The sequence below is a fragment of the Schistocerca serialis genome, chromosome 4 (genome assembly GCF_023864345.2).
Source record: "Schistocerca serialis cubense isolate TAMUIC-IGC-003099 chromosome 4, iqSchSeri2.2, whole genome shotgun sequence".
NCBI classification, from domain to species: Eukaryota; Metazoa; Arthropoda; class Insecta; order Orthoptera; family Acrididae; genus Schistocerca; species Schistocerca serialis.
Window position 1 is genome coordinate 405,953,321 of NC_064641.1, and position 25,369 is coordinate 405,978,689.

Consider the following 25,369-nt stretch of genomic DNA (forward strand, 5'->3'; position numbering starts at 1 on the left):
ATTTTTAAATGAGTGCAGAGACTAATCCCGGCCCATCACGGTGTTCGACTACAAGTTCGAGTACAACTCTCACACCAGCCGGGATGGCGATAATGTATCGTGTTTTCACAGAACATCTACATCTACGTGATTACTCTGCTATTCACAATTAAGTACCTGGCAGAGGGTTCAGTGAACCACCTTCATGCTGTCTCTCTGCCGTTCCGCTCTCCAACGGCACGCGGAAAAAACGAGCACTTAAATTTTTCTGCGCGAGCCCTGATTTCTCTTATTTTATTGAGATGATCATTTCTCGCTATGTAGGTGGATCCCAACAGTATGTTTTCGCAATAGGAGGAGAAAACTGCTGATTGAAATTTCATGAGAAGATCCCGTCGCAACGCAAAACGCCTTTGTTTTAATGATTGCCACTCCAATTTACGTATCATGTTTGTGGCAATATGTCCTCTATTTCGTGATAGTATAAAACGAGCCGTCCTTCTTTGAACTTTTTAGATGTCATCCGTGTGTCCCACCTGTTGCGGATTCCACACCACCCAGCTGTACTCCAGAATAGGGCGAACAATCATGGTGTAAGCAGTCTCTTTAGTAGACCTGTTGCACCTTCTAAGTGTTCTGCCAATGAACTGCAGTCTTCTGTTTGGTCTACGCACAACATTATCTGTGTGATCGTTCCAATTTAGGTTATTTATAATTGCAATACCTAAGTATTTAGTTGAATTTACAGCCTTCAGGTTTGAGTGACTTGTCGCGTAATCGAAATTTAGTGGATTTCTTTTAGTACTTATGTGAATAACTTCACACTTTTCTTTTTTCGGGGTCAATTACCACTTTTCGCACCATACAGATATATAATCTAAATCATTATGCAATTCGTTTTGGTCATCTGATGACTTTATAAGACGATAAATGACAGCATCGTCTGTAAAGAGTCTAATAGGGCAACTCAGATTGTCTCCTATGTCGTTAATTTAGATCAGGAACAATATAGGGCCTATAACATTTCGTTGGGGAACGCAGGATATTACTTCTGTTTTACTTGATGACTTTCCGTCTGTTACTACGAATTGTGACCTTTCTGTCAGGAAATCACAAATCCAGTCGCACAGCTGAGGCGATATTCCGTAGGCACGCAGTGAGAAACGGCGTCGAAAGCCTTCTGGAAATCAACAAAAAAGGAATCAATTTGACATCCTCTGTCGATAGCACTCATTATTTCACGAGTATAAAGAGGTAGTTGTTTTTCACAAGAACGATGTTTTCTGGAGCCGTGCTGACTATGTGTCAATAAATCGTTTTCTTTGAGAGCGTAGAGCACTGTCAGCCCTACGAGAGGACGTGCGTGCTTGTACCCACACCGCTCTTCCCTCATCGGGCAGCCAAATTTCTCGTTTGTTTACATTGTCGGGCGATTGCCATGGTGTAGTGACCACACCAGTGTATACAAATAGCACCAGTGGACTGGTCGATGTACCAGACTGTCGGTCATTTGTCCAGGCTGCCATTTCGATACACATGTGGCTCGCATCTCCGTCTTACGAACAAGCCCCAAACACGCTAAGCCATACGAGATAGTCAATAGCAATGGTGCTGTGTACTGTTAAGATACATAACGTTACGTTCTATGCACTCAAACATGCTGTTTTTATTACCATTAATTAGCTTTTAAAATTCCAGTAATTATGGGTTTCTGGAACGTAATACTGGAGGAGGAAACAGTGTTACGAAGGAATGTGGGCTCAAATGTTCAAATGTGTGTGAATTCCTAAGGGACCAAACTGCTGAGGTCATCGGTCCTTAAACTTACACACTACTTAAACTAACTTATGCTAAGAACAACACTCAAGCCCGAGGGGGGACTCGAACCTCCGGCGGGAGTGGCTGCGCAATCCGTGACATGGCGCCTCAAACAGCACGCCCACTTTGTGCGGCAATATGGGCTCGTTAGGGGGGATGAGAGAGGAGAAAGATTGAGTTCTGCAATAAATTTCAACTAATAATAGTGAATAGCCTGAGATATTGCCTGTTAGCACTCGTCTCTGGATCTTCGGCCGAAGTTTCTTCAGTTATTTTTCCGACGTTTCGCCACCACCAGCAACTGACACTGTCAAAGATTCAACCTCGGTAGTGGTCTGGAAATAATCTGTAGACCTAGCAACATCACAGTTATATTCTTACGAGGACCGTTCACTTTGTTCTGTCTTTCTCTATATAACAAAGGAGATATTATATTCTACTGTATGCCATCTTTACAAACTACTTGTGTCAATTTGTTTGCTTCTGGCTTATGGCATTTCACGACGTTTACCACGTATTATCTAATAAGGTATTTTTGTTGTTTATTGCAAGACGCACGTTTCTGTTATTATAACCCTTGAGATTTATTTTATAGTATCGCTTGCATTTCTGTTTTCTTTGTCTTACAGTGGGGTTATCTGCCACTCCATGAAGCCAGTTACGGTGTAACTGATGAGAGGCTTATTTAATAACAGACAGGATAAGCAACCTGCAGTTAGGCTGGGAAGTTCCCACAGTGACACAGCTGCTCCTTGTACTCTGTTTCTGTACCCGTGTTAAAACTGCATGCCTGCCAGCTATTAGCTACTTAATTCTGAGGTGTCATAATAATGTAATGAAATATAGTTGAAACTACGTCTCATGGAGACACTCAAAATACCTTTAAGTGGAGGTTTTGAAAAATGAAGTAAAAACTTGTTAATATTCTGTATATTCAGGTAGCGTTTAGAGTAGAACTTGATATAGCGCTTTTGACGAGATTAATGAAAATAAATTAATTCAATGGCAGTGGAAAAGCAGGTTTTAAAAAAACACTACAGGATGAAAACAACGGAGTTGTATCGTAGATGCTTGGTGAAAGACATGCGAACATGTTCTTAGCAGTGGAAGGAAAAAAAATGTAAAAATATGGAATGACATTATAGGCAGCTTCTCGTACATCAAATCAATGCAGCAAGCAATTAGACACTAAAGTTAGTCACACTTTTAGTGAAATGCCCCCCCCCCTCCACACACACACACACACACACACACACACACACACACACACATACAAACACACACACGAAAAACATTCGGCAAAGTGATCATTTTTCTCTCCCACCTCTACCATCTCGGCTCTCTTAATATCCTACACTATTTCCAGGACTCGAGGATATCATCACACTCAAATATAAAATGTTGAATCTGATGACAATATGTATTAGAATATCGGCCCATATGCACAAAGCAAGATTATAGCTGTGTGAAGACCTACTGTAACGAATATATTCAATATTTCATTTCTATGATGAAGTGTTGTTTGTATGGTAAATGAACAGATAAGTTAGCAGCATTGTGAGTGCAGTCGCTACCTAGAAAAAATGAATTGCTGTTAATCTTATCAATGTTTCAAATAAACAACATTACCACACGGACTAAAACGAACTGCTGTTATTCTCAGGAACGTTACAAATATAAAAATAAGAGAAATTTGCCTAAAAACCTTTCGTATTGATAAAATATATTAGTTGTAAACAGAAACTATCAGTGGACTTAGGTACAATAATACTCGTACAATTTTCTTGTAAAACCTTTATTCTTGATCTGAGATCGTCGCAGAGGTGTTGCATTTGGTTTTGAGAGATTTTGTTTATACTTCTTTCGTCTCCTGCCACAGTAATTCACGAGTATTGTCGGTAACGCAGACTAGCCAAGACCCTATACCCTTCGACATGTTTAATGGGGTACGTTGGTCGTCTTATTTAGAGAAGACGGCGTTTTGAATAAAGCGAAAAATGTGTACTTGTTCATTGCTCTGCAGAGAGATGACAACTTTCTTGGCGTTGTGCAAGCGAGAAGAATGAACAGCACGATGTGCTGGAGGTACCCTGCATTGCGCAACAAACGTCACAGGTGTTGTAGGGTACGGTCTTCCAAACCATGTTGCACATCATATTACACCGAGTCGATCCTGTAACACTTCTGTTGAGCTTTTCTTATCAGTTCTAAATCGGTGTCAGTTGGGAGACTGGTATCTTGTTCTGTCAATATGTTGTTACCAAACGAGAGAAGAAGCAATGTCGGGCTCGTCAGGACAGCTAACTACAGCTCATCGAGAAGGGGAGTTAAAGTACAGAACTGTGTGTCATTGAGCCTTAACTTTGAACTTTAAACTTGTTACCATCGCAGCAATGAATATCAGAAGATGCTCTCGTCTGTAGAGTGACGCTACTAGGAAATTAAGTCATACGGGGGGCTGTGACTGTTTATCTGTACATTAAAATGTCTACAGTTCTTATACTCAATGTATTGTCCTGTATACTATAAGGTTCATTGCGAGCAGATCTGCCTGCGACCTGTGAGCGATACAACTCGACTTTGGTGCCGTAGGGGTAACCCTGAGGCAGGCGTTTTCAACTGCAACTTGAATGCTCTGCAGAGCCATTGAATGATGTTTCGAGACTTTGGCTCAAATATTCATTTGTCGCTCAATGCATTCTCTACGATCCCTTGGAGTATGTTTTTATTCCATCCTGTCGCTTTAAGTGACTTACAGAGACAAAATAAATTTTACCTATTCTAGAACATTCAAAACTTTTCTATTTATAAATGACAAAAGAGTCAGTGTTAAAGCTGTGGCATGTGATGAAAATGATTTCCAAATATGGTAATGGATAACATTAGCTCTTTGCGTACAGAAATAAAATGGCACTTAGTTGGAAAAAAAAGACCTCCGTGAAATGCAGTTAACTATGACGGTTTCAATAACTATATTAGTCCTTACTACTACCCTGACCACCTTGTGAGGTTTATATCAAAGATACATGAAGTATGTTCTTACCACTATCTTAAGCGCTTTATGAGGTTTATGTCGATGATATACAAAGTGTGAACTTGTAATTAGTATTGCAGTGCAGTCCATGGAATAGTGGTAATTAGTTTTATTCCAAATAAGCTGCTTTTAAGCTGGCTAATGACATATTATTCTAACAAATCTCATCATGTGGATAAAATGTTGATCAGTCTTCCTAAGACGAAACATTAAAAGTCTGCTGTGCTTGAAGGAGGGTAAAACTCGTTGAAACATTGTTTGACGCAAGTGACAAGAAGATTTCATCAATGAAATTCAGCGATAAAGTCTGTATTCCCATGTATAATTCAAGACGTCCTTACGGATCAGTGTGCGTGTTCTGTAGAACGGGTCGAAGTGGCTTAGCGGTTAAGACTATGGATTCCAATTCAAGAGGGTTGGGATCCAATTGTCCGATCAGTTGCCCTTGTTCGGCGTTTTTGTAGTTTCCCTATTTGTCTCAGGTGAAAACTGTGGTTGTTCATTCATACTACTGGGCCACTGGCACCTTGTTCACACTAAAAGTTTTCATCTTATACGACTACAAAGCGGAATGAAAATTCCGCAAACAATCGCGAGCGGGTTAATTCTTCCGAGAAAAAACAGCAAGCAGTCACTGTTAAAAATGTTATATATATATATATATATATAAAGAAAGAGAACGAGTACCGCCATTACCGGCCTCGAATTGACAGCCTCTTGAGAGTGTTGTTCGCGTTTAAAATTACCTATAGCTGAGGAAGTATATGGGATACTAGCTGATTTCGTTATGTCGCAAGTTTCTTGCGGTGGTGGTTCCATTGAAAAATCCTGTGTCTGTTTAAGGAACTGTTGAGCGCGTTGAAAGTAGTTCATATTTCTACGAACAATAAGCAAGGCTGCACACATTTTGAACTTTAAAGACACCGATAGGATGGAGCACCACATGGCTGTTTACATACGAAGATAGTGACTTACAAAGACAAAACAGAGCGAAAGCAGGTACCTTTCGTAGCAAATGTGAGGTGATCAATGCTACGCGTTAGTGCCAATTAAAAAAGATAAGGACGCTGGCCAACGAAAGCCTGGAAGCGCACCAACCGTCAATATGAAATAGACGAGATAGCTAAATTTTGTCCTGATTTACATTTTCTGCTATCTTCATAATTCGATTCACACCAATGATGCGATTTGACCGGTTCACATCCACATCTTTGCCCTACAGAAAGAAGTTCTTCCACGACTGTAATGATATCGTCACTGACAAGGCACGAAGTACAGTCCCGATATTCCTTGGTTACTAAAGTGTGGTGCACAGAGGCCATGTTACACGGCATAGATGTCAATAAAAATGCGGGAGCCCTGGCATCGGACGCGCAGCTGAAGTTCACGATGGTGGAGGTAGACGAAAACGTGGAAGAAGTGCATCCTGTTTGCAAGCGGAGTGCCGTTCAAGTAATTGCTCTTGTCCTGTATAGGATGAATAAATGGAATACGTCTGCCGTCATCTATTGCCAGCGAACAACAGAAGCTGTTCAGTCTTGAGCATCTAACGGTTAATCCACGGAATACCTAAGTGGGCGCCTATTTATCGGTTCACTTTCTGCCTCTAAATTCTGCCAAAATGGTGCTCCAAGTGCTCCAAAGATATAAGGGTGCCTGCACGATATCCCTCCACACCTTTCCAACCGGAAGTCACATAATACTGAACACACAGGGGACAGTTATTGAACTATATGAAATAAAATCGTAATGGCTTCTGAACAGTTTGCGTTAGGAAGTTAAACTGCACGGCTGGCCGCGGGCCTGGTGGGAATTAGTACGGTTTGGTTTAGTGATGAAGTCCATTTTTATTGGGATGGGTTGGTCAATATGTAAAACGGGCGCATCTGGGACACTGAGAACCGGTATTTTGCGATCGAGAAGTCTCTTCACCAACAGGTGACTGTGTGATGTGCAGTGTCCAGTCACTGAATAATTGGTGTGATATTCCTTGATGACACGGTGACACAGCGGTTAGCAATAACCGCAAACCATTGCTGATCTGAAGACAGAGGTCATCGACAGCATAGGAGTTCCGACACTTCAGCGGGTCATGCAGAATTCCGTTATTTGTCTGCGCCACATCATCGCCAATGATGGCAGACATATCGAACATGTCATAACCTAAATCCCAATATCTGTAGTGACGCTTACACGTTGAATAAAGGTAGTGCAACGCGTAGTTTGTTACTAATTTACGTTTTTTTTCACGTAAATCAACAATTGTCAGCCTGTATTTAGTATTCCACCGACCGGAATGAGCGCTCCAACGAATATTTGTGAGTTGCCCTTGTGGTTGTCAATGAGTATTAGCCGTCATGGTTCAAGATCGTTCCCCTACGCTTTCGCTTTCTCAAATGGTCCATGTCACGACACGTCGCCAACGTTCACAGAGAGAGAGCATTGTATGCTGTTTACTCATTAGTGTCTGCAAGTGACTTAATAACTGGAAGCACAAGCAGTGCCAAAGTAAGTGGTTATTAACTTATCAGCTATGAAATAAATACGTGATAATGCAAATGTAAGCAAGTAATACAGTTACCAATAAGTACTTCTGCATTAGGCTCAAATAAATGAAGGAGCACGGCAAAAAGAGGAAGGTCGGGTCTCACCTGGTGGTGATGGTGGTGGTACTTGGAGGCGTGCAGGCCGTGGTAGTAGGCGCAGAACTTGAAGAGGCCGGCGAAGGCGGGGAAGAGGAAGAGCAGCACCTTGAGGAAGAGCTTCTTGGCGGCGCCGGCGCCCAGCAGCGCGGGCAGCAGGAACATCAGCTTCACCTTGATCATCTTGATCACCATCAGCAGCGCGAAGAAGCTCATCATCAGCTTCTTCTTGAAATACTTGTCTGGAAGGCAAGAGGGTGCCGGTCACGCGGATAGCTCGCTCAGTGTGCATTATTGAATTTCAGTTTTAGGTAGTTGTGCATATTTCTTTCACTTTCAGCTAATCTAAACTAGTCATAAGAACCGATACTATCCTCGTGCTTGGTCGCAGCCCCTCAGTGCATAGACACACAGCGAAGAAGACGGCGCAGACGTTCAACTTACTACTTACAAGGGAACCTCCCCATCGCACCCCCCTCAGATTTAGTTATAAGTTGGCACAGTGGATAGGCCTTGAAAAAGTGAACACTGTCGTTCCACAGCTGCTCACGCTAACCACGGTACCACCGCGCTCCTAAGCTCACACTGTCCTTGATGTGCCTATCTTGCACATGGACTACTCAGTTTGTATATTTTGCTTATTTTTTTCATAGTTTCACACATCTTCTTCCTGTTTTCTCGATTGATCCGTGTTCAGTTTTTCAAGGCCTATCCACTGTGCCAACTTATAACTAAATCTGAGGGGGGTGCGATGGGGAGGTTCCCTTGTTAGCAACTATAGCAGATCATTAACCTTATTCACTATCTTAAGATGTGAAGCGATGGCCTATCTTTTTTCTGTAATATACCTTCATTGTTATTACATAAATAAACTACTTATAATTGAAGTTTTCTGTGATGTGCAGAGTAAATTTATGTATACTTCCTGATTCACTTCTGTATTGCCTACATATACCGCGCGAAAATACTACCGAAGGTCTCTTAAAGCCCGTAAAAGTCTTCATTGGCTTCACAGCAAAAATTAGTAATAAGTCCCTCTTTGAATTTTGTGGAGTGTGGATTGATGACTTTTATGCACTGAATACAAGAACATTTCGTATGCTGTTACCATTTTGAACATCCTGTCTTTCCGAAATCGGATTTTCTGCGTTGGCTGCTTACAAGACGAGATACAGATCGCAGATAAACAGAAAAAGAAATCAGTGTGTGTTTTTAATACTGAAGCTACCTCCGAAAAACTTTTCTCTGCAAGCCAGGCACAAGGGAGTCACTAATAATTACAAAATTTGTTTCTAACTTAGTGTTAAATCGTTAATTATTAAATGCATGGTGCAGTACTGATACAGTTCTAATTATAAGCGCATTACATCAGTGTAAAGGTGAATTCTGATTTTATATAAAGTCAGAATGTATTATGATTTATTTTTCTTTTAAAAAACTGATCAACTTTTGAATTAACATTTTCTTCTTTCGTTAAGCTCGCATACGCCCGAAATGCTCGCGCGAGTCATTTAGTATTATCGCACTCCGCCCCCCCCCCCCTCCCCTCCCCGCCTCCCACCCTAATAGGCACACGTAACCGTTTGAGAATCGCTGCTATACGGTGACCATTTCTGGTGTGTGGAACTAACATGGAAATATTCAAACTTCTTCCAATATCAGTACACCGAATTTTCGAATCGACTCGGTTTCCGTCCCAAGCACTCACTTTTAGGATAATCTCGGGTCAAGAGAATAGAACTCCCTGGATTACCATTTGACATAACCGACTAGCTGTATCTAATGACGACGAGCATTAGTCCAATAAAAACTTATTCTCTGTATCCAGAGTAGCGACTTCTGTGCTTAGTTCTACCTGTGTGTCGAAACGGACGACGGGGTATCGTGTCACGCCCCCATTAACTAGGCTAACAGAAGCCTCGAAAAATGTATCTGGGAACTTCATATTTAAAGAATAGTCATGAAGGAGTGTGACAAATAATATATTTCTGCAATTGAAATACTCTGGCGTAAATACACGAGAAATGTTAAGACCGAAACAAATTCCTCTCTCATAATGTGAAATAAAATTTATCAGTTAAAAGGCCTAATAAAATATCTCGGTACGTAAAACCAAAAACGCATTACAACCAATACGCCGCCCACTTTTTACCTGCAAATCTGAAATGTTCTCTCTGCCATTTAATTAGCTGGCAAGTCCTACCTAGCAGACCACGATTTTTTCAAAGCGCTGCATGGGAAAGAAAAAAGAACGTTATATGAAAACATAACAACCACTGGTAATGGTTTGTATAGAAATTTACGTCGCGATCTGTTATATTCATCATTCATGTCACGGTATGCCGTACATTCATTGAAATGTTAAACGACTTCATGATGTTGAAAGCGCCTAACTATATTTCTTTATATATTTGTACGAAGTTTCTTAGTGAATGAAGCATATCTGCAAATGACAACTACTTCCCGAAACCGGCAACGTGAATATTTTTAATGTATGTAAGCAATCGTGACGTAATAAATTATCACAGAAAGATTGAAAAGGTCACAGACTTCTTTTAGTAATGTATTGATTTTTTTTAAAAAAAGTAAAAATAGCATCGAACAGCACAAAGTGGAAAAAGTAATTTAAACATTTTACACCGTCACAATTCCTGATATGATCACATCTTTTATTTGATTTCGCTATAGATGCAGTGTAAGAAATGTCAAACAGATGAAGCAAAAGCCGCAATTAGTTTGATGAAACTGTTTTTCTGCAGAACTTCAAGTAAATGCGCCCACTGCTTGGAGAAATCTATCCACATTGCTGTGCTCTGTTCAGACAGACATGAATGTCACCAACACGTTCCGCAACCATCACTCTGTTATAGTCGTCGGTGAAGAGATGATTGTTGCGGAAGGATGACTAATGGAGAAATACCAGTGAAAGCTGTATGTTCTCACAGAAGAAACCCAAAGTTTACCTACACCTGCAAGTCACGTTATTCTGAATGTATGAAGAAAAATAAGAAAACTGTGTTCTCTGTAGGTATTACATATCTTATCGATGGAGCAATCGGTATATTCTTATACCTTCCGTAAAAAAGGGCAAGAAAAAGAAAAAAAGGAAAAAGAAATGTTGCATATCATAATTTCAGTTCTATGCTATAGATGTCAGAGTGGAGCTACATGACTAAGGCGTTTCAGCGTGTTATGTTTGAGTCACACGTTACTACCCTAGCAATACCAACGCACTTTCCACAGCGTGCATTACCAAGAGAAGACTGAGGGGGTTGCTTATGTCCAACCCACAGAGAGTTTAAAAACAGCATTGTTTATTAATTGTTGTCGACTAATACTAACAATATACAATTTAAGGAGGTGCTGATGTACAAGTAAGGTCCAGAACATAAAAATATCGTGCAGCACACACACAGCAACATCAAGGCGCTTTCAATAACACGTATTCGCAACTTATTTTGACCACCATAAAAAATTTATAATGCTGATTTCGTAATTTGTTGTTGACTTCTAGTCACAATATTCTCAACTTATTTTGACCACCATAAAAAATTTAAAATGCTGATTTCGTAATTTGTTGTTGACTTCTAGTCACAATATACATTTTAAAGAGATAGTGATGAGTAAGTCAGGTCCTGAACCTGAAGATACTGAGTATGACATTCCCTGGGGAAAGCGACTTCTACTACAAAGACTTATATTTTTGGGTAAAGTTTAGCTGAAAAATGTAAAATGTTTTCGGGATCTGGTAAAATAATTCACTAAAAAAATACGTATTTTTTTTTTTAAATTTGCAAATTTGAAAAACCTGAGTTGAATACAATATTTTAAAAATGTTGGTATAAAGCAGTCGCGCGGTTCCGGACTGAAAGCGCCACCGTGGGCGGCTCCACATAGGAGGAGATGGCAAATTGTAATAAAACCTTACCGAATATAAAGTGTTTTTAACTCCTACCTGGATACACATTGACGAGCAGTAGATAGGAATTCGTCGAATTAGTGTCTTGCAAGCGACTTCCTTCGTGTATCAACTTAATTTGCTTAAGATTTGCTAAGGCATTTTACCTACAACCATGTAGCTAATCCTATTTAGGTTACTATGAATGAATACTCTCACATATTATAATGTTGGTACTTTTGCCAGTGCTTTACATCCTTAACTATAATCGAACAGTAACAGGTCTGACTTTCGAAACGATGTCGCCTGAGAAATTTGTGACCATTGTACTACATTTTCCAGCCCCATGAACGTGACCCCGTGTCAAAAGCATGAATCAAAGGCCTGAATGACCACCTTCTGCAGCACGGGCCGCAGGAAGAGAGGCAACGAGGTTCTGGAAGGTACGGACACGGATGTAGAGCCATGCCGACTCCAGTGCCGCTGCCAGGTTTCTCTGTTTGATGACCAATGGCGCGAACAGTCCAATCGATGTGGTCACATATATTTTCGATTGGGTTTAAATCTGACGAGTTTCGTGGACAGGGGAGTACAGTAATCTCATACTGGTGCGCTACGAATCAAGCACGTACACTGCAAACTTTGTGGCACCTCGTGATGTGCTGCAGGTAGAATCCATCGTGCTGAGGAAAAGCAAATTGCATGTGGGGGTGGACATGGTCCCAAAGGATAGACGCGTATTAGTGTTGATCCACCGTGCCTTCCAAAATGAAGATATTGCCCAGGGAATGCTCTGCGACCTAGAGCTTTCAAACGATTTTGAAGGGCATTTCACGCCGTACACACCAACAGCCATCTGATTGATGGAGTATAAAACGCGATTCACCTGAAATTAAGTCTGTTTCTGCGTAAGACATATTTACATTTACATATGTTGATAGTCAACAATCAGTCTCTGCACCAAGAGTCCATCTATACTCTGAATAACTTTCTTCATTTTTTTTTGAGGAGCAAACACTGTTTCATCGTGAGAACTTATATTTGCACTGAAGAGCCAAAGAAATTGGTACACCTGTGTAATATCGTGCAGGGCTCAAGCGAGAACGCAAAAGTGCTGCGACACGACGTGGCATGGACTCGAGTAATGCCTGAAGTAGTGCTGGAGGGAATTGACACCATGAACCCTGCAGGGCTGTCCATAAATCCGTAGGAGTAGAGGTGGGAGGGGGGGGGGGGGGGGAGATCTCCTTTGAACAGCGCGTTGCAAGGCATCTTAGATAAGCTCAATAATGTTCATTTCTGGACAGTTTGACGGCCAGAGGAAGTGTTTAAACTCAGAAGAGTGTTGCTAGACCCACTCTGTAGCAGTTCTGGGGTTGTGAGGGGGGGGGGGGGTCATATGAATAGATGCAGGTGATCAGACAGGATGCTTACGTATGTGTCACCTGTCAGAGTCGTATCTAGACATATCAGGGGTCCCAATCACTGCAACTGCATATGCCCCACACCATTACAGAGCCTGCACCAGCTTGAACAGTCCACCACTGACATTCAGGCTCCATGGATTCATGAGGTTGTCTCCATACCCGTCCATCCGCTAGATACAATTTAAAATGAGACTCGTCCGACCAGACAACACGTTTCCCTCCAACAGTATGTGTCGTGCGGTCATCAAGGGTACACGAGTGGGCATTCGGCTCCCAAAGCTTATATCGATGATGTTTCGTTGAATGGTTCCCATGCTGACACTTGTTGATGGCCCAGCATTGAAATTTGCAGTAATTTGCAGAACCGTTGCACTTCTGTCACGCTGAACGATTCTCTTCAGTCGTCGTTGGTCCCACTCTTGCCGGATCTTTTTCTAGGAGCAGCGATGTAGGAGATTTGATGTTTTAGCGGATTCCTGATATTCACGGTACACTCGTGAAATGGTCGTACGGGAAAATCTCTGCTTAATCGCTACATCAGAGATGCTGTGTATCATCGCTCGTACGCCGACTATAACACCACTTTCAAACTCACTTAAATCTTGATAACCTGCCATTGTAGCAGCAGTAACCTATCTAACAAGTGCGCCAGAAACTTGTTGTTGCCGGCCACAACGCCGTATTCTGCCTGTTTACATATCTTTGTGTTTCAATACGCATGCCTATACCAGTTGCTTTGGCGCTTCAGTGTACATTATACACGATTTTAATAATTGAGGAAATTATAGCTGTCATTTTGGCGAGCATTTGTAACAGGGGAAAGTAACGGATACTCTTGTGTGTTAATAATGTTAGTATACCCCGTGGTAAGTGTGGTATCAACGGGAAATCAGGTCCCTGTAGAGCGGGTTTTCCCGTGTCTCGACCCACTGAGAAAGCGGCGCAAACCTCTCCACGCCTGTCGACGATCTGCGCGTCCTTCCGTGACCGCAGCCGGCCTTTCACGGCCTGCCGCACCGCCAGTTCCGCAACGCCGAGCACACAACACACCCGGCACGGAGGCACCAGCAGCTAGTCACACCAGTCGCGTCAGATAGCTTGTTACTTGTTCACGTACACAGTAACGTAGCATTATCGGAGACAATTTACAACTGTTAAAATTAGATAGCAGTAGCCCATTAATATCAGTTTCAATGTAATATAGCAACTACTACTTACTCATATTGGATCTATCTCTCACATACCACGGGTGCTAAAAACATGTGTCTTATTTCTTGCAGTTTGCAGTACAGTTAAAAACCAGAAAAAATCTTATAAAAATACTTTAGCATTCAGTGCTCCAGGCTATCTTCCTGTTGAGGTTCATTACTCTTTTCCTGATTGCTGATGTTTCTATTCGTTTAATTTTTCCGCTATGATACTGTTGTCAGACGTATCAATTACAACAGTGCACTATATCAGTCATTCTGTTAGTATCGTTTTGACTCTATACAGGATTCAGAATAAGAGCATTTGATTCAGAATGAATTTCACTCTGCAGCGGGAATATCGGCTGATTTGAAACTTCCTGCCAGATTCTAACTATGTGTCTTGCTGGGATTCGCAACTGGGACCTTTACCTTCGCGAGAAAGTGTTTTGCCGACTGCGTTATCAAAGTAGAACCCACCTCTCCCCTCCCCATATCCTCTCCCCTCACAGCTTAACTTCCACTACTACCTGGTCTCTTACCTTTCAAACTTCACAGAAGTTTCCTGCGTGCCTCGCGGGACAAGGATGCCTGTGGAAAGCAAACGCCTCAGGACCGGATTCCTCTCAGGCACAGAGTTCAATCTGTCAGTAAGTTTCATGATAATTTTAAGCGTAAAGCATTCCACAGCCGAATGTTACGATTGACAATGGTTGTCGCACTTGCTGTCATTACTTGTAATAGAATATTCTTTAGTATTTTTCACTTCCGGACAATTTCAGGCCTTGTAGCAATATTTAAGTATACCGGTGCAACGTGTAAAACGAAAACATTATGGCTACAGTACAAACTGACGTTCGCCATACATTTTTAAAGTGTAATTGGGTGATAATAAATATTATAATTGCAAGTGTGATGTTACGTCACATTAAAAATGGCGAAGCAGTAGGCCTCGTCATTTTTCGTTCCGAAATACATCATTATGCAAACTAGCCACATTTTGTATGAAAATGAGAGTCAGTCTGATGTGCATATCAACTACATTTCAAATCAAATCCAACCGAAATCGAAGAGAATGCCGAAAATCACGTTTGTTTTCTATTGAAATACTGTAATAATACGTGCCACGGCCGGGACTTGAACCGGGGAGTTCTACTTTCTAGCCCGATGTGCTAAACACAACAAATTTCAGTTCATTGCTTCAACAACAAAAGTAGTTTCGTAGCTGATTTATTCTTTTTCGGTATTTCAGTATCCCAATTGCTTGTTCGTTGCTTACTCCTGACGATTGTCTTTCACTTCCGCCTATTCTTTGTCATTACCTGTAGCATTATTGGCAGGATCCTTCAACTATCTCGGGATTTTGATGATCTAACACTTCAGTCGGACAGAATTTGACAAGACATCCATCAGGAGGACACCAACAACCCTATCAATCAATGTCAAACCGAATAAACGCTTGAATCAGAAACACAGGTGGCCCTACGCATTATTGAGTTGCTTAATTTATGAAGCTTTTTTACTTAAACCTATAGTCCAGTTTTTTTCAGAAACTGTAATTATTTGTTTCTCTGTACACGTACATCACATTTACCGATTTCTGTCCCATTCGGATAATTCCATTGCAGGGGATTTTTCTTTCCTTTCCTTCTTTTTTTTCATCTACATCTACGTGATTACCCTGCAATTCAAAATAAAGTGCCTGGCAGGGGGAACCACCTTCAAGCTGTCTCGCTACCGTTCCACTCTCGAAAGGCACGCGGGAAAAACGAGCATTTAAATTTTTCTGTGCGTGTCCTGATTTCTCATATTTTATCGTGATGATCATTTCTCCCTATGTAGGTGTGTGCTAACAGAATGTTTTCGCAATCTGAGGAGAAAATTGGTGATTGAAATTTCTTGAGAAGATCCCGTCGCAACGAAAAACGCCTTTGTTTTAATGATTGCAATTCACATATCATGTCTGTGACACTATCTCCCCTATTTCGCGACAATACAAAACGAGCTGCCTTTCTTTGTACTTTTTCGATGTCATCCGTCAGTTCCACCTGATGCGAATCCCACACCGCACAGCAATACTCCAGAATAGGGCGGACAAGCATGGTGTAAGCAGTCTCTTTAGTAGACCTGTTGCACCTTTTAAGTGTTCTGCCAATGATTCGCAGTCTTTGGTTTGCTCTACCCACAATGATATCTATGTGATCGTTCCAATTTAGATTATTTGTAATTGTAATCCCTAAGTATTTAGTTGAATTTGTAGCCTTCAGATTTGTATGACTTATCGCGTAATTGAAATTTAGCGGATTTCTTTTTGTACTCATGTCAATAACTTCACACTTTACCTTACTCAGGATCAATTGCCACTTTTCGCAACATACAGATATCTTATCTAAACCATCTTGAAATTCGTTTTGATCATCCGATGACTTTACAAGTCGGTAAATGACAGCACCATCTGCAAACAATCTAAGACGGCTACTCAAATTGTCTCCTATGTCGTTAATATCGATCAAGAACAATAGAGGGCCTATAACACTTCCTTGGGGAATGCCGGATATTTCTTCTGTTTTACTCCATGACTTCCCGTCTATTACTACGAACTGTGACCTTTCTGACAGGAGATCATGAATCCAGTCGCACAACTGAGGCGATATTCTGTATTCACGCAGTTTGGTTAGAAGACGATTTTGAGGAACGGTGTCGAAAGCCTTTTGAAAATCTAAAAATATGAATCAATTTGACATCCCCTGTCGATAGCACGTATTACTTCATGAGTATAAAGAGCTAGTTATGCTCACAAGAACGATATTTTCTGAAACAGTGCTGACTATATGTCCATAAATCATTTTCTTCGAGGTACTTCATAATGTTCGAATACAGTATATGTTCCAAAACCCTACCGAAAATCGACGTTAGTGATATAGGCCTGTAATTCAGCGGATTACTCCTACTTCCCTTTTTGGCTATTGGTGTGACTTGAGCAATTTTCCAGTCTTTAGGTACGGATCTTTCTGTAAGCGAGTGGTTGTATATAACTGCTAAATATGGAGCTATTTTATCAGCATACTCTGAGAGGAACCTGACTGGTATACAATATGGACCGGAGGCTCTGCCTTTATTAAGTGATTTAAGCTGCTTCGTTACTCCGAGACTACACTTTTTATCTTAAAGTGTACAATTTGCCCTGGAACAGCACAGTATTTCTGTGTAATTTGAATTACAGGACGAGAGAAATATAAGTTATCTTATTTACATCTGTCGACATGTTCTATACTCCCTTGTTAGAACCTTTAACCTAAACCCTGGTGTGGCGTTACTGTGAACGGTTTCGCTACAGTTCGCCGTCGCTGGACTGCATATTATCCTCTGAGGGTGGATGGAACACTTTCACAGTGTGATACAGCGTGACACGTAGACAGCGCTTGGGTCTATTGTTGCGATAAGCGGCTTTTCACAGGTATAGGAAGTCTAAAAGTGTAGCACAGCGTTCTGTAATCTACGACACGTCTTCAGACGGAGCGAGAAAAAATGGGTGTAGTTGCATGTGATTTGTCTTCGTTTCTGCTGCAACGATTTGATTTGCGGTGTCCACCCACACAGATTTTAATTCTATGAGTCTTTCAAGGGGAATACTTCAATGAGATGCTCTTGTCTGGCTTCATTAGCGAATAGTTTACAAATTGCAAGAGACATTCGCTGATTTTGTTTTGTTTCCAAGGAAAACCACGAGGAGGCAGTCTCATTTCGTCCCCCATTAAATTTATCTTCAGCAGTTGCAAGTTAGCCAATGAGTATGATGTGCATTAATCTGTTGTTCGATATTTATTTAATTTCCAATAGGTGTACGTTTTCTTCTTTGCTGTAATATCTGTGTAGGCCACACAAGTCAGAAATGATCTTATGTTGCCGTCAGTTTGGAAGATTTTTAACGCATTTGCAATACTCTCGTCAGTTTAGATTCGAGGCCGTGGTACTGAGCGTTTCCTGGAGATTTTTTGCTAATCAGTATAAATGTCGATGAACCTTTGATATTAACGTTGTTATCCTTCATCTTTAGCCTTCTGAGACATTGTTAGTACAACGGTGCTTTCCACTGTTATTTCAAATATCTCTTGGCATCTCCTCGGTATTTAGCCACTGCTACAGAAATAGTCGTGGAAATCCTGAAGCTTTTGGTCTTCAGATGTGCTCTCCTGAACAGACAGACAATCATCATCCTATATTTCCAGGGTTCCTCATAAGCAGGAACAAGGCCACAACACTGAGCTATTTTCCGCAAACATTGATTAAAATGAAAATTGTACCCCAGTTTAAAACATGTAGCTGATAGGACGGTAGCAGTTTTGAAGTCAGTCATGTGACACGCAGGGTTCCATCCATGCACGTTTTAATACTTTTTTTTTTTTCAAAAAAGACGCTCGTCGATCTTTGTTCGGTAAAAAAACATACACAAGTGGAATAATGTTTGTTTCCTACCAAGAAGTAAGATATGCGTGAAGTTTAAACAACTTTCCAAACTGTTTGTTCGAACTCTTGACCGTTCCGTCCACAAAGAACGAGTATGATGAACACGATTTCCTATTTTCGCTGGCAGACACCAATATTCCCTCATTCTGTCTCCTTTCTTCATCTGCAAACAAAAATTTGTTTCCATCATTCAGCAGTAATTTACTTTCTTGAAAGAATATTCTTACAGAACTGGTCGTGTCTTGCGTAGGTCCCATCTACTTTCTCCTAATGCGAAGCAGCTACTTTTCCGCACTTCTCTGCAATGGTATTGATATTTGCTAAGTCATAGTCTCGATTGAAGAGCTGCTCTGCTTCTTCAGCATAAATTGATAAAATTATAATATATGTTTTTACTGCACGTTCTTTCAAGCTTTCTAAATGTTTTCACAGTTCTTTAGCTGCTTCATCTGGAATACAGACGTGGCTGGTTTCGTCCAAAACTGTGTTACTATTAGTGGATGTTTTTTCTTTATATCGGTTCTTAATAGTGTTTACACAACGCCATTAAATTACACCTTCTTTTACGGTGTAGTGCATTATACGCTGATGCCTGTTATTAATGGATAAAGGCTTCCCTTAAGCGGTGTCAGTGAACTCCATCTTCACAGCACACTACTTGTTAGTCACAAATCAACTGCAGTACTGTACTCCGGGAGAAAGCCGCGCTTCAGAGCCATCTATTAATAAACTACTGTGCGGACAAGGTTCTTAGTGCAGGATGTGACATTTCCGAGTTAGTATACCCCAGGTAGCGACGAACAGGTCGGTATATTCTACTTCTGGAAACCCTGCTAACGCAGTTTTTTTCTGTTTGAAAACTGATTTGATAGGGACGGTTCTTAGCTATGTTCCATGAAAGTCTGTTCAACCGTTTAAATTTTATCAGCTAAATTAAGTGAAATGTTTTCCGTCAGCGCGCTCTTTTGATATACCGGTACGCTACGTAATACATAACAGCTACATCACGTTATGTAATACCAGATTGTAGAGCTCAAAAGATCTAAATGAAAGTCCGCCAGAAGAAATGTTTATCCTTGACCAACAATGATAATATTTGCCTTTTGAAGTCGCCACTTACAGCACCTACAAAGCAGAAAACAGGTGACTATGAGTAAACTGTAAAAGATAACGTACGCTCTCGAAAACTTTTTGTAGTTCTTTTCGAGGTCTAAAATTCAGTACTAAATAAAATGATTTTGTCCCAGTAGTTCAGGCAGCCTACTGGAAGAGAACCCACTTTCTTCCGACTTGATTTATAATTATCGCCACTGCTTATTGCTTTTTTTGCGTCTTCAGCCATCTGACTGGTTTGATGCGGCCCGCCATGAATTCCTTTCCTGTGCCAACATCTTCACCTTAGAGTTGCACTTGCAACCTATGATCTCAGTTATTTGTGGATGTATTCCAGTCTCCCTCAAGTATCAAAGTATCACGGAAGTTATTCCGTGATGTCTTAACAGGTGTCCAGCATCCCGTCTCTTCTTCTTGTCACCGTTTACCATATATTCCTCCCCTCGTCGATTCTCTAGAGAACCTCCTCATTCCTTACCTTATCAGTCTACTTAATTTTCAACACTCTTCTGTAGCACCACATCACAAATGCTTCGATTCTCTTCTGTTCCGGTTTTTCTACAGTCCTTGTTTCACTACTATACAATATTGTACTCCAAACTTACATTCTCAGAAATTTCTTCCTCAAATTATGGTCAATTTTTGATATTAGTAGATTTCTCTTGACCAGGAATGCCCTTTTTGCCAGTGCTAGTCTGCTGGTTTTATTGTCCTTTTTCCATCCGTCTAGCGTTATTTTGCTGCAAAGACAGTAGAATTCCTTAACTTCATCTACTTCATGACCATTAGTCATGATGTTAAGTTTCTTGCTGTTCTCATTTCTGATACTTTTCATTACTTTAGGCTTTCTTCGATTTATTCTCAGTCCCAGCGCTCTGCTCATACGACTATCCGTTATATTCAGCAGGTCCCGTACAGTGTCATCACTGAACCCTGTCATTGATATCCTTTCACCGTAAATTTTGATTACACTTTTCAACCTTCCTTTTATTATCGTCACTGCTTCTTCGATGTATGGACTGAAAACTATGGGCGAAAGACTACATCCTGTTTTACACCGTTTTTAATCCGAGCACTTCGGTCTTGGTCGCCCACTCTTATTATTCCGTCTTAGTTTTTGTACATGCTGTACATTACCCGTCTTTCCTTATAGTTTACCTATATTCCTCAGCGTTTCAAACATATTGCACCATTTGACTTTTTCTAACGTTTTTCCATGTCGACAAAGCCTACAAACTGTCTTGATTTTTCTTTAGTCGTGCTTCCATTGTCAACCGCAACATCAGCCCTGTCTCTCTGGTGCCTTTACTTTTCTTAAAGCCAACCTGATCGTCATCTAACAGATCTTCGATTATCTTTTCCAGTCTTCTGGTTAATGCTTATGTTATCTAAATTAGCTAAATGTATACCAAAACTTAGTCGATGAATATATGCGCGAATTTAAAAAAGAAACACGTAACTGCATAGCTGACCAAAATATCAAAGGAAAGAAAAAGTCGGAATAATGAGTTCATTGTGAAACTCTGCATCGCATATGTGATACTGCCTTGCCGAAATCTTGCAACTGTAATAATACTTATGAAAATACCTCTCTTGTCAGAATATGCAGATTTCGGCGAGGCAAGATCTCGCGTCACTCCATCGTGTTTCATTCCAGAGATTGTTGGTGTGAATTGTACGAACAGAGTGTCGATCTTATTGTGTCCACTGGTGAAATATAACGTTTAAAAAGCATGAATAAAACTCAAATTAAAAATTTGAATAAACCTCGGCACAAAAAATTTCAAAAAAGTAAAAATAAATAGTATGTTTGTCCGTTTACATTTAAGATAAGTAGTAATATTTTTATCCAAGTGTCGTCACATCTTGCGACAGCCAAGTAGATAAAATGACTCCCAGAACACATCTACAATGATAATGTACGTGATTTAAATATAATTAAGCTACCTAGGCAACGTAGGATCATATCGAAACAACAATATCAACACGTTGAGTCTAAGTCCTAATTAATTTACTCCGCGACTGCCATTCCGGGTCGCCGCTCTTGCTCACGCTCCGCGTAATTACGTAAAAATATGATACAAAATAGATAACTCTGTTCTTTAACAAAGTTAAGCTAATTATAGACTGACTGGTTTTCTTGTTATATACACTAAGCAATTATAATTTCACTAGCAATATTGAGGTGTGGATGCGGGACGCGCAGGACTGGAAGAGATTACGCCAAAGAGAAGAGGCTTATACTCAGTAACAATGAAAGTAGGCTGGTCTAGAAACAATAGCTGCAGCTAGCTTCTTTCTTTTTTATTCACTTAGCGGTTCCCCGACGCAATGACTCTTGGATCAGAATACTAGTACTTAAAGGGGTAATACATATTACTTTTTTATTTTTATAGTCTTTTGTGTTTTCTTTTTTAAATTTTTATTTTATGTTTTATTATAGCAAATGTGTTTGATAGAAGGACTCCTTTGTGTCTATAGGTTAGCACAACGAAAGCAAATAAGCAACTCCATTAGGGAATCTGTTCTTTGTCTGGGAACGTGTGCTGCTGATAGAGAATGTAGCTACTCTTGTCTGGGACCGTCGCCGAGGAGCACTAATTCCGATAAAAGAAAGGAAAAATTTAAAAAAAATACATGAGTTGCTCCTAAGGACTTTAGTAACAAGTAAGCGAATTAGACGAAAGTAAAAGTCGCTCAGAAGCAGTTGCATATGAATTTCTGATACAGAAACCGAAATTCTGAAAGGAGCGCTGATACAAAATGTTTCACTATTTCGACAAAAATATTTACATCTTATTAATTTTTGCAGGCGAAAGAAATCTCATAGCTAGTAAATATTCAAAGTATGTCCAACTCACAATGATAAACTTCCACTGGCAAATCAAAATCTCATTGTTCCAACGCAAGTATTTTGGTGGTTTTCTTTAGCCACAAGAGAGGCTGGAGACATTATTTGCCACTATACACCTTTCTGTGTCAAATCACGATAGCCAGTAGCGAAGACGGCTGAGAAAGGTCATAGCTATATTATCTGTCGTTTTATATCTCATTAAAAATAATTTTCTCATAATGCGCAAAAATTCGTGAATAGTGAGGATTTATACGATAACTGTGAACGAAACTCAGTTTGGACGATATGCACAAACGTAATTTGTGCCCATCTAGAAACATCCTAAAGTAGACGGGCTTCACTGCTTCGAAACTTCTCAAGTCGCAACATAAGAGTAGATAATTATAGCTGGTGACGCACCTAAATTTTCTATAAAACAGTCCTTCTAGTGTGAGATCTAAGGGGGCGCAAGGAACAAGGAAAATGAAAGGATATGATAAAGTGATATTCTTATTTTATCTCCTTTCATGCCAGTGCAAGGAAAAAGTGTTCATCAGGAGTGAATGCCAACGCAAAAGACATTAGTTTTGAAACCGAATGTTACTTGCTGTATATTTGAAACTAAGAGGTTTTTTTTTTTCGGAGATGGTTGCGTAGTTTCGGGACGGTAGAAAGGATCGAACCCGAGACAAAGGTTGAGAAATCTCGTGCACAATCGTCTACGCTATGAGAACAACTGACACTAATTCTATCTGGCGAGCCGCTTGAATTTGCACTCGCAACGACGTGATTGGTTAACCTCAATACTAGTTAACTTGGAAACGGGCCAACGTATCAGACGTTTTGCTAAACACTTATTTCACAGCACAGTCTCCCAGACTTTCAGACTGTTTCTGTCACACTCTAGTTTTGTCCCTACATAACAGGTAAACTACGATTACTTAACAGTTTCACTGTTGTATAAACTCGCTTGAGCTCTTCGAATAAGAGCGGGCTGTAGTGCAATTAATTCAAACTTGCTTTCTATATTTCGATTTTTAGTATCACTTACTAATCAAGCAAGCAACACAAGGACAGCACGAGTTTTAATATTTGGTGAATTATTTGTACGCTGCAAAAGGAGTAATATATGTTTTTCTGTCATCAGGATGGTATCCGGTTTCTGTTACTTATTGCCGGAGAACCTGGTACATCCTGTAGGAGCAACACGCCTGTCCTGGATTCCGTCCGAGAGCTGGAAAGAACGCGGTCGTTAGGTCCAGGCACACAGTGCCGTAAGATACTAAAGAGGAAATGTAGCTGCCTGTCCACAGATACTGCATCGCAGCCAATGACCTCACGATAAAACTGAAGTGATGTCGTCATGGGGCACCATAAGTGAAGCGGATCTACTAAAGTGATTACTGGAGCATGTTACATATAACCAAAAATATACAGATTAGGTCATTCAGTGATATTTGCTGAGAGTTTTGGTATAAAGAATCCGTGCTCATAGGAGGGCCATTAAAAGTAATTGAATTTCGATTGATTCGTTATCCTCCCTTTATCTTTGTATCTGTTCTGCACTTAAAATATCTGCAGACCATTGCGAATGTCGACGGCATGCAATATGTGCCTTGTTTGGAAATAGACTTTCTCCATTCATTCACGGTACTTGCTGTTGACTGCACTCATACTCACTTTACTCTTCGGACTCAAGCTTTCATTCAGTACTCTTCAGTTCTGTCTCGGTTAGTTTTTTCGGTAGAGCTAGTTAAAACGATAACCGTGATGTACAGCTATATCTATTTCAGGATAAAAAAAGTCTTGGTTACGAAATTATATAACATCTATGACGCGTTTAACCCTTTTGTGGTATCATCAGACTGTGTAAAAAGTAGCTGGATATGTAACCCACCTGTCATACACTCATATAAAATGGAAAATGGAAGCAACAGTAACTGGTCATATAATCCATTCGTCATAGAAACACACAGAATGCAAGGTGGACCTTCAGCACACCAGCATACCAGCAAACTCCGCCGTATTAGTACAAAATAGGGCCGCGCTTACGAAATGAACGCGGTATGAGCCTCATGCAGCACACTGTCTATTTGGCGTGCAAACAAAAATTACTGTCATTACACTTCGTAATTTCACAACCAAGACTTTTTTTTATTCTGAAATAATTCTAAACTGGTTGCTGTAGCACCCTACCACAACATATGTTTACAGGATTTTTACAGCAGTATGGTTTGGTTTACTGACGAAGAGTTCGCCTACATGCGCCTGGTGTGTGGCTTGACTCAATGCAGTGGAAGAGCAGCACGACGACGATGCGTTGAGCTGTTCCCGCAATGACGGCACCCACGTCACAGTACTTTTGCACCTGTCTGGGAGTTGTTGCATTATTTCATGATGTACGTTATGGTGATTGCGTATTAAAGGACTTTCCCTTTTGTAAATGGTCTTAACACAAAGAAAAGTAATCGGGATAACAAAAGTAAGATTATGTTTAAGAAACTTCCTGGCAGATTAAAACTGTGTGCCCGACCGAGACTCGAACTCGGGACCTTTGCCTTTCGCGGGCAAGTGCTCTACCAACTGAGCTACCGAAGCACGACTCACGCCCGGTACTCACAGCTTTACTTCTGCCAGTACCTCGTCTCCTACCTTCCAAACTTTACAGAAGCTCTCCTGCGAACCTGCAGAACTAGCACTCCTGAAAGAAAGGATATTGCGGAGACATGGCTTAGCCACAGCCTGGGGGATGTTTCCAGAATGAGATTCGCAGGAGAGCTTCTGTAAAGTTTGGAAGGTAGGAGACGAGGTACTGGCAGAAGTAAAGCTGTGAGTACCGGGCGTGAGTCGTGCTTCGGTAGCTCAGTTGGTAGAGCACTTGCCCGCGAAAGGCAAAGGTCCCGAGTTCGAGTCTCGGTCGGGCACACAGTTTTAATCTGCCAGGAAGTTTCATATCAGCGCACACTCCGCT

At 40.8% G+C, this 25,369-nt stretch overlaps 1 protein-coding gene across 1 annotated transcript in view; it reads right to left on the bottom strand.

The window, feature by feature from the left end:
- LOC126473809 (uncharacterized) overlaps positions 1–25,369 on the bottom strand; it is a 149,643-nt gene that overhangs the window by 94,817 nt on the left and 29,457 nt on the right. The window contains exon 2 of the mRNA XM_050101113.1: positions 7,483–7,715. Coding sequence (XP_049957070.1) covers positions 7,483–7,715 — 233 coding nt within the window. The remainder of the gene's footprint in view (positions 1–7,482; positions 7,716–25,369) is intronic.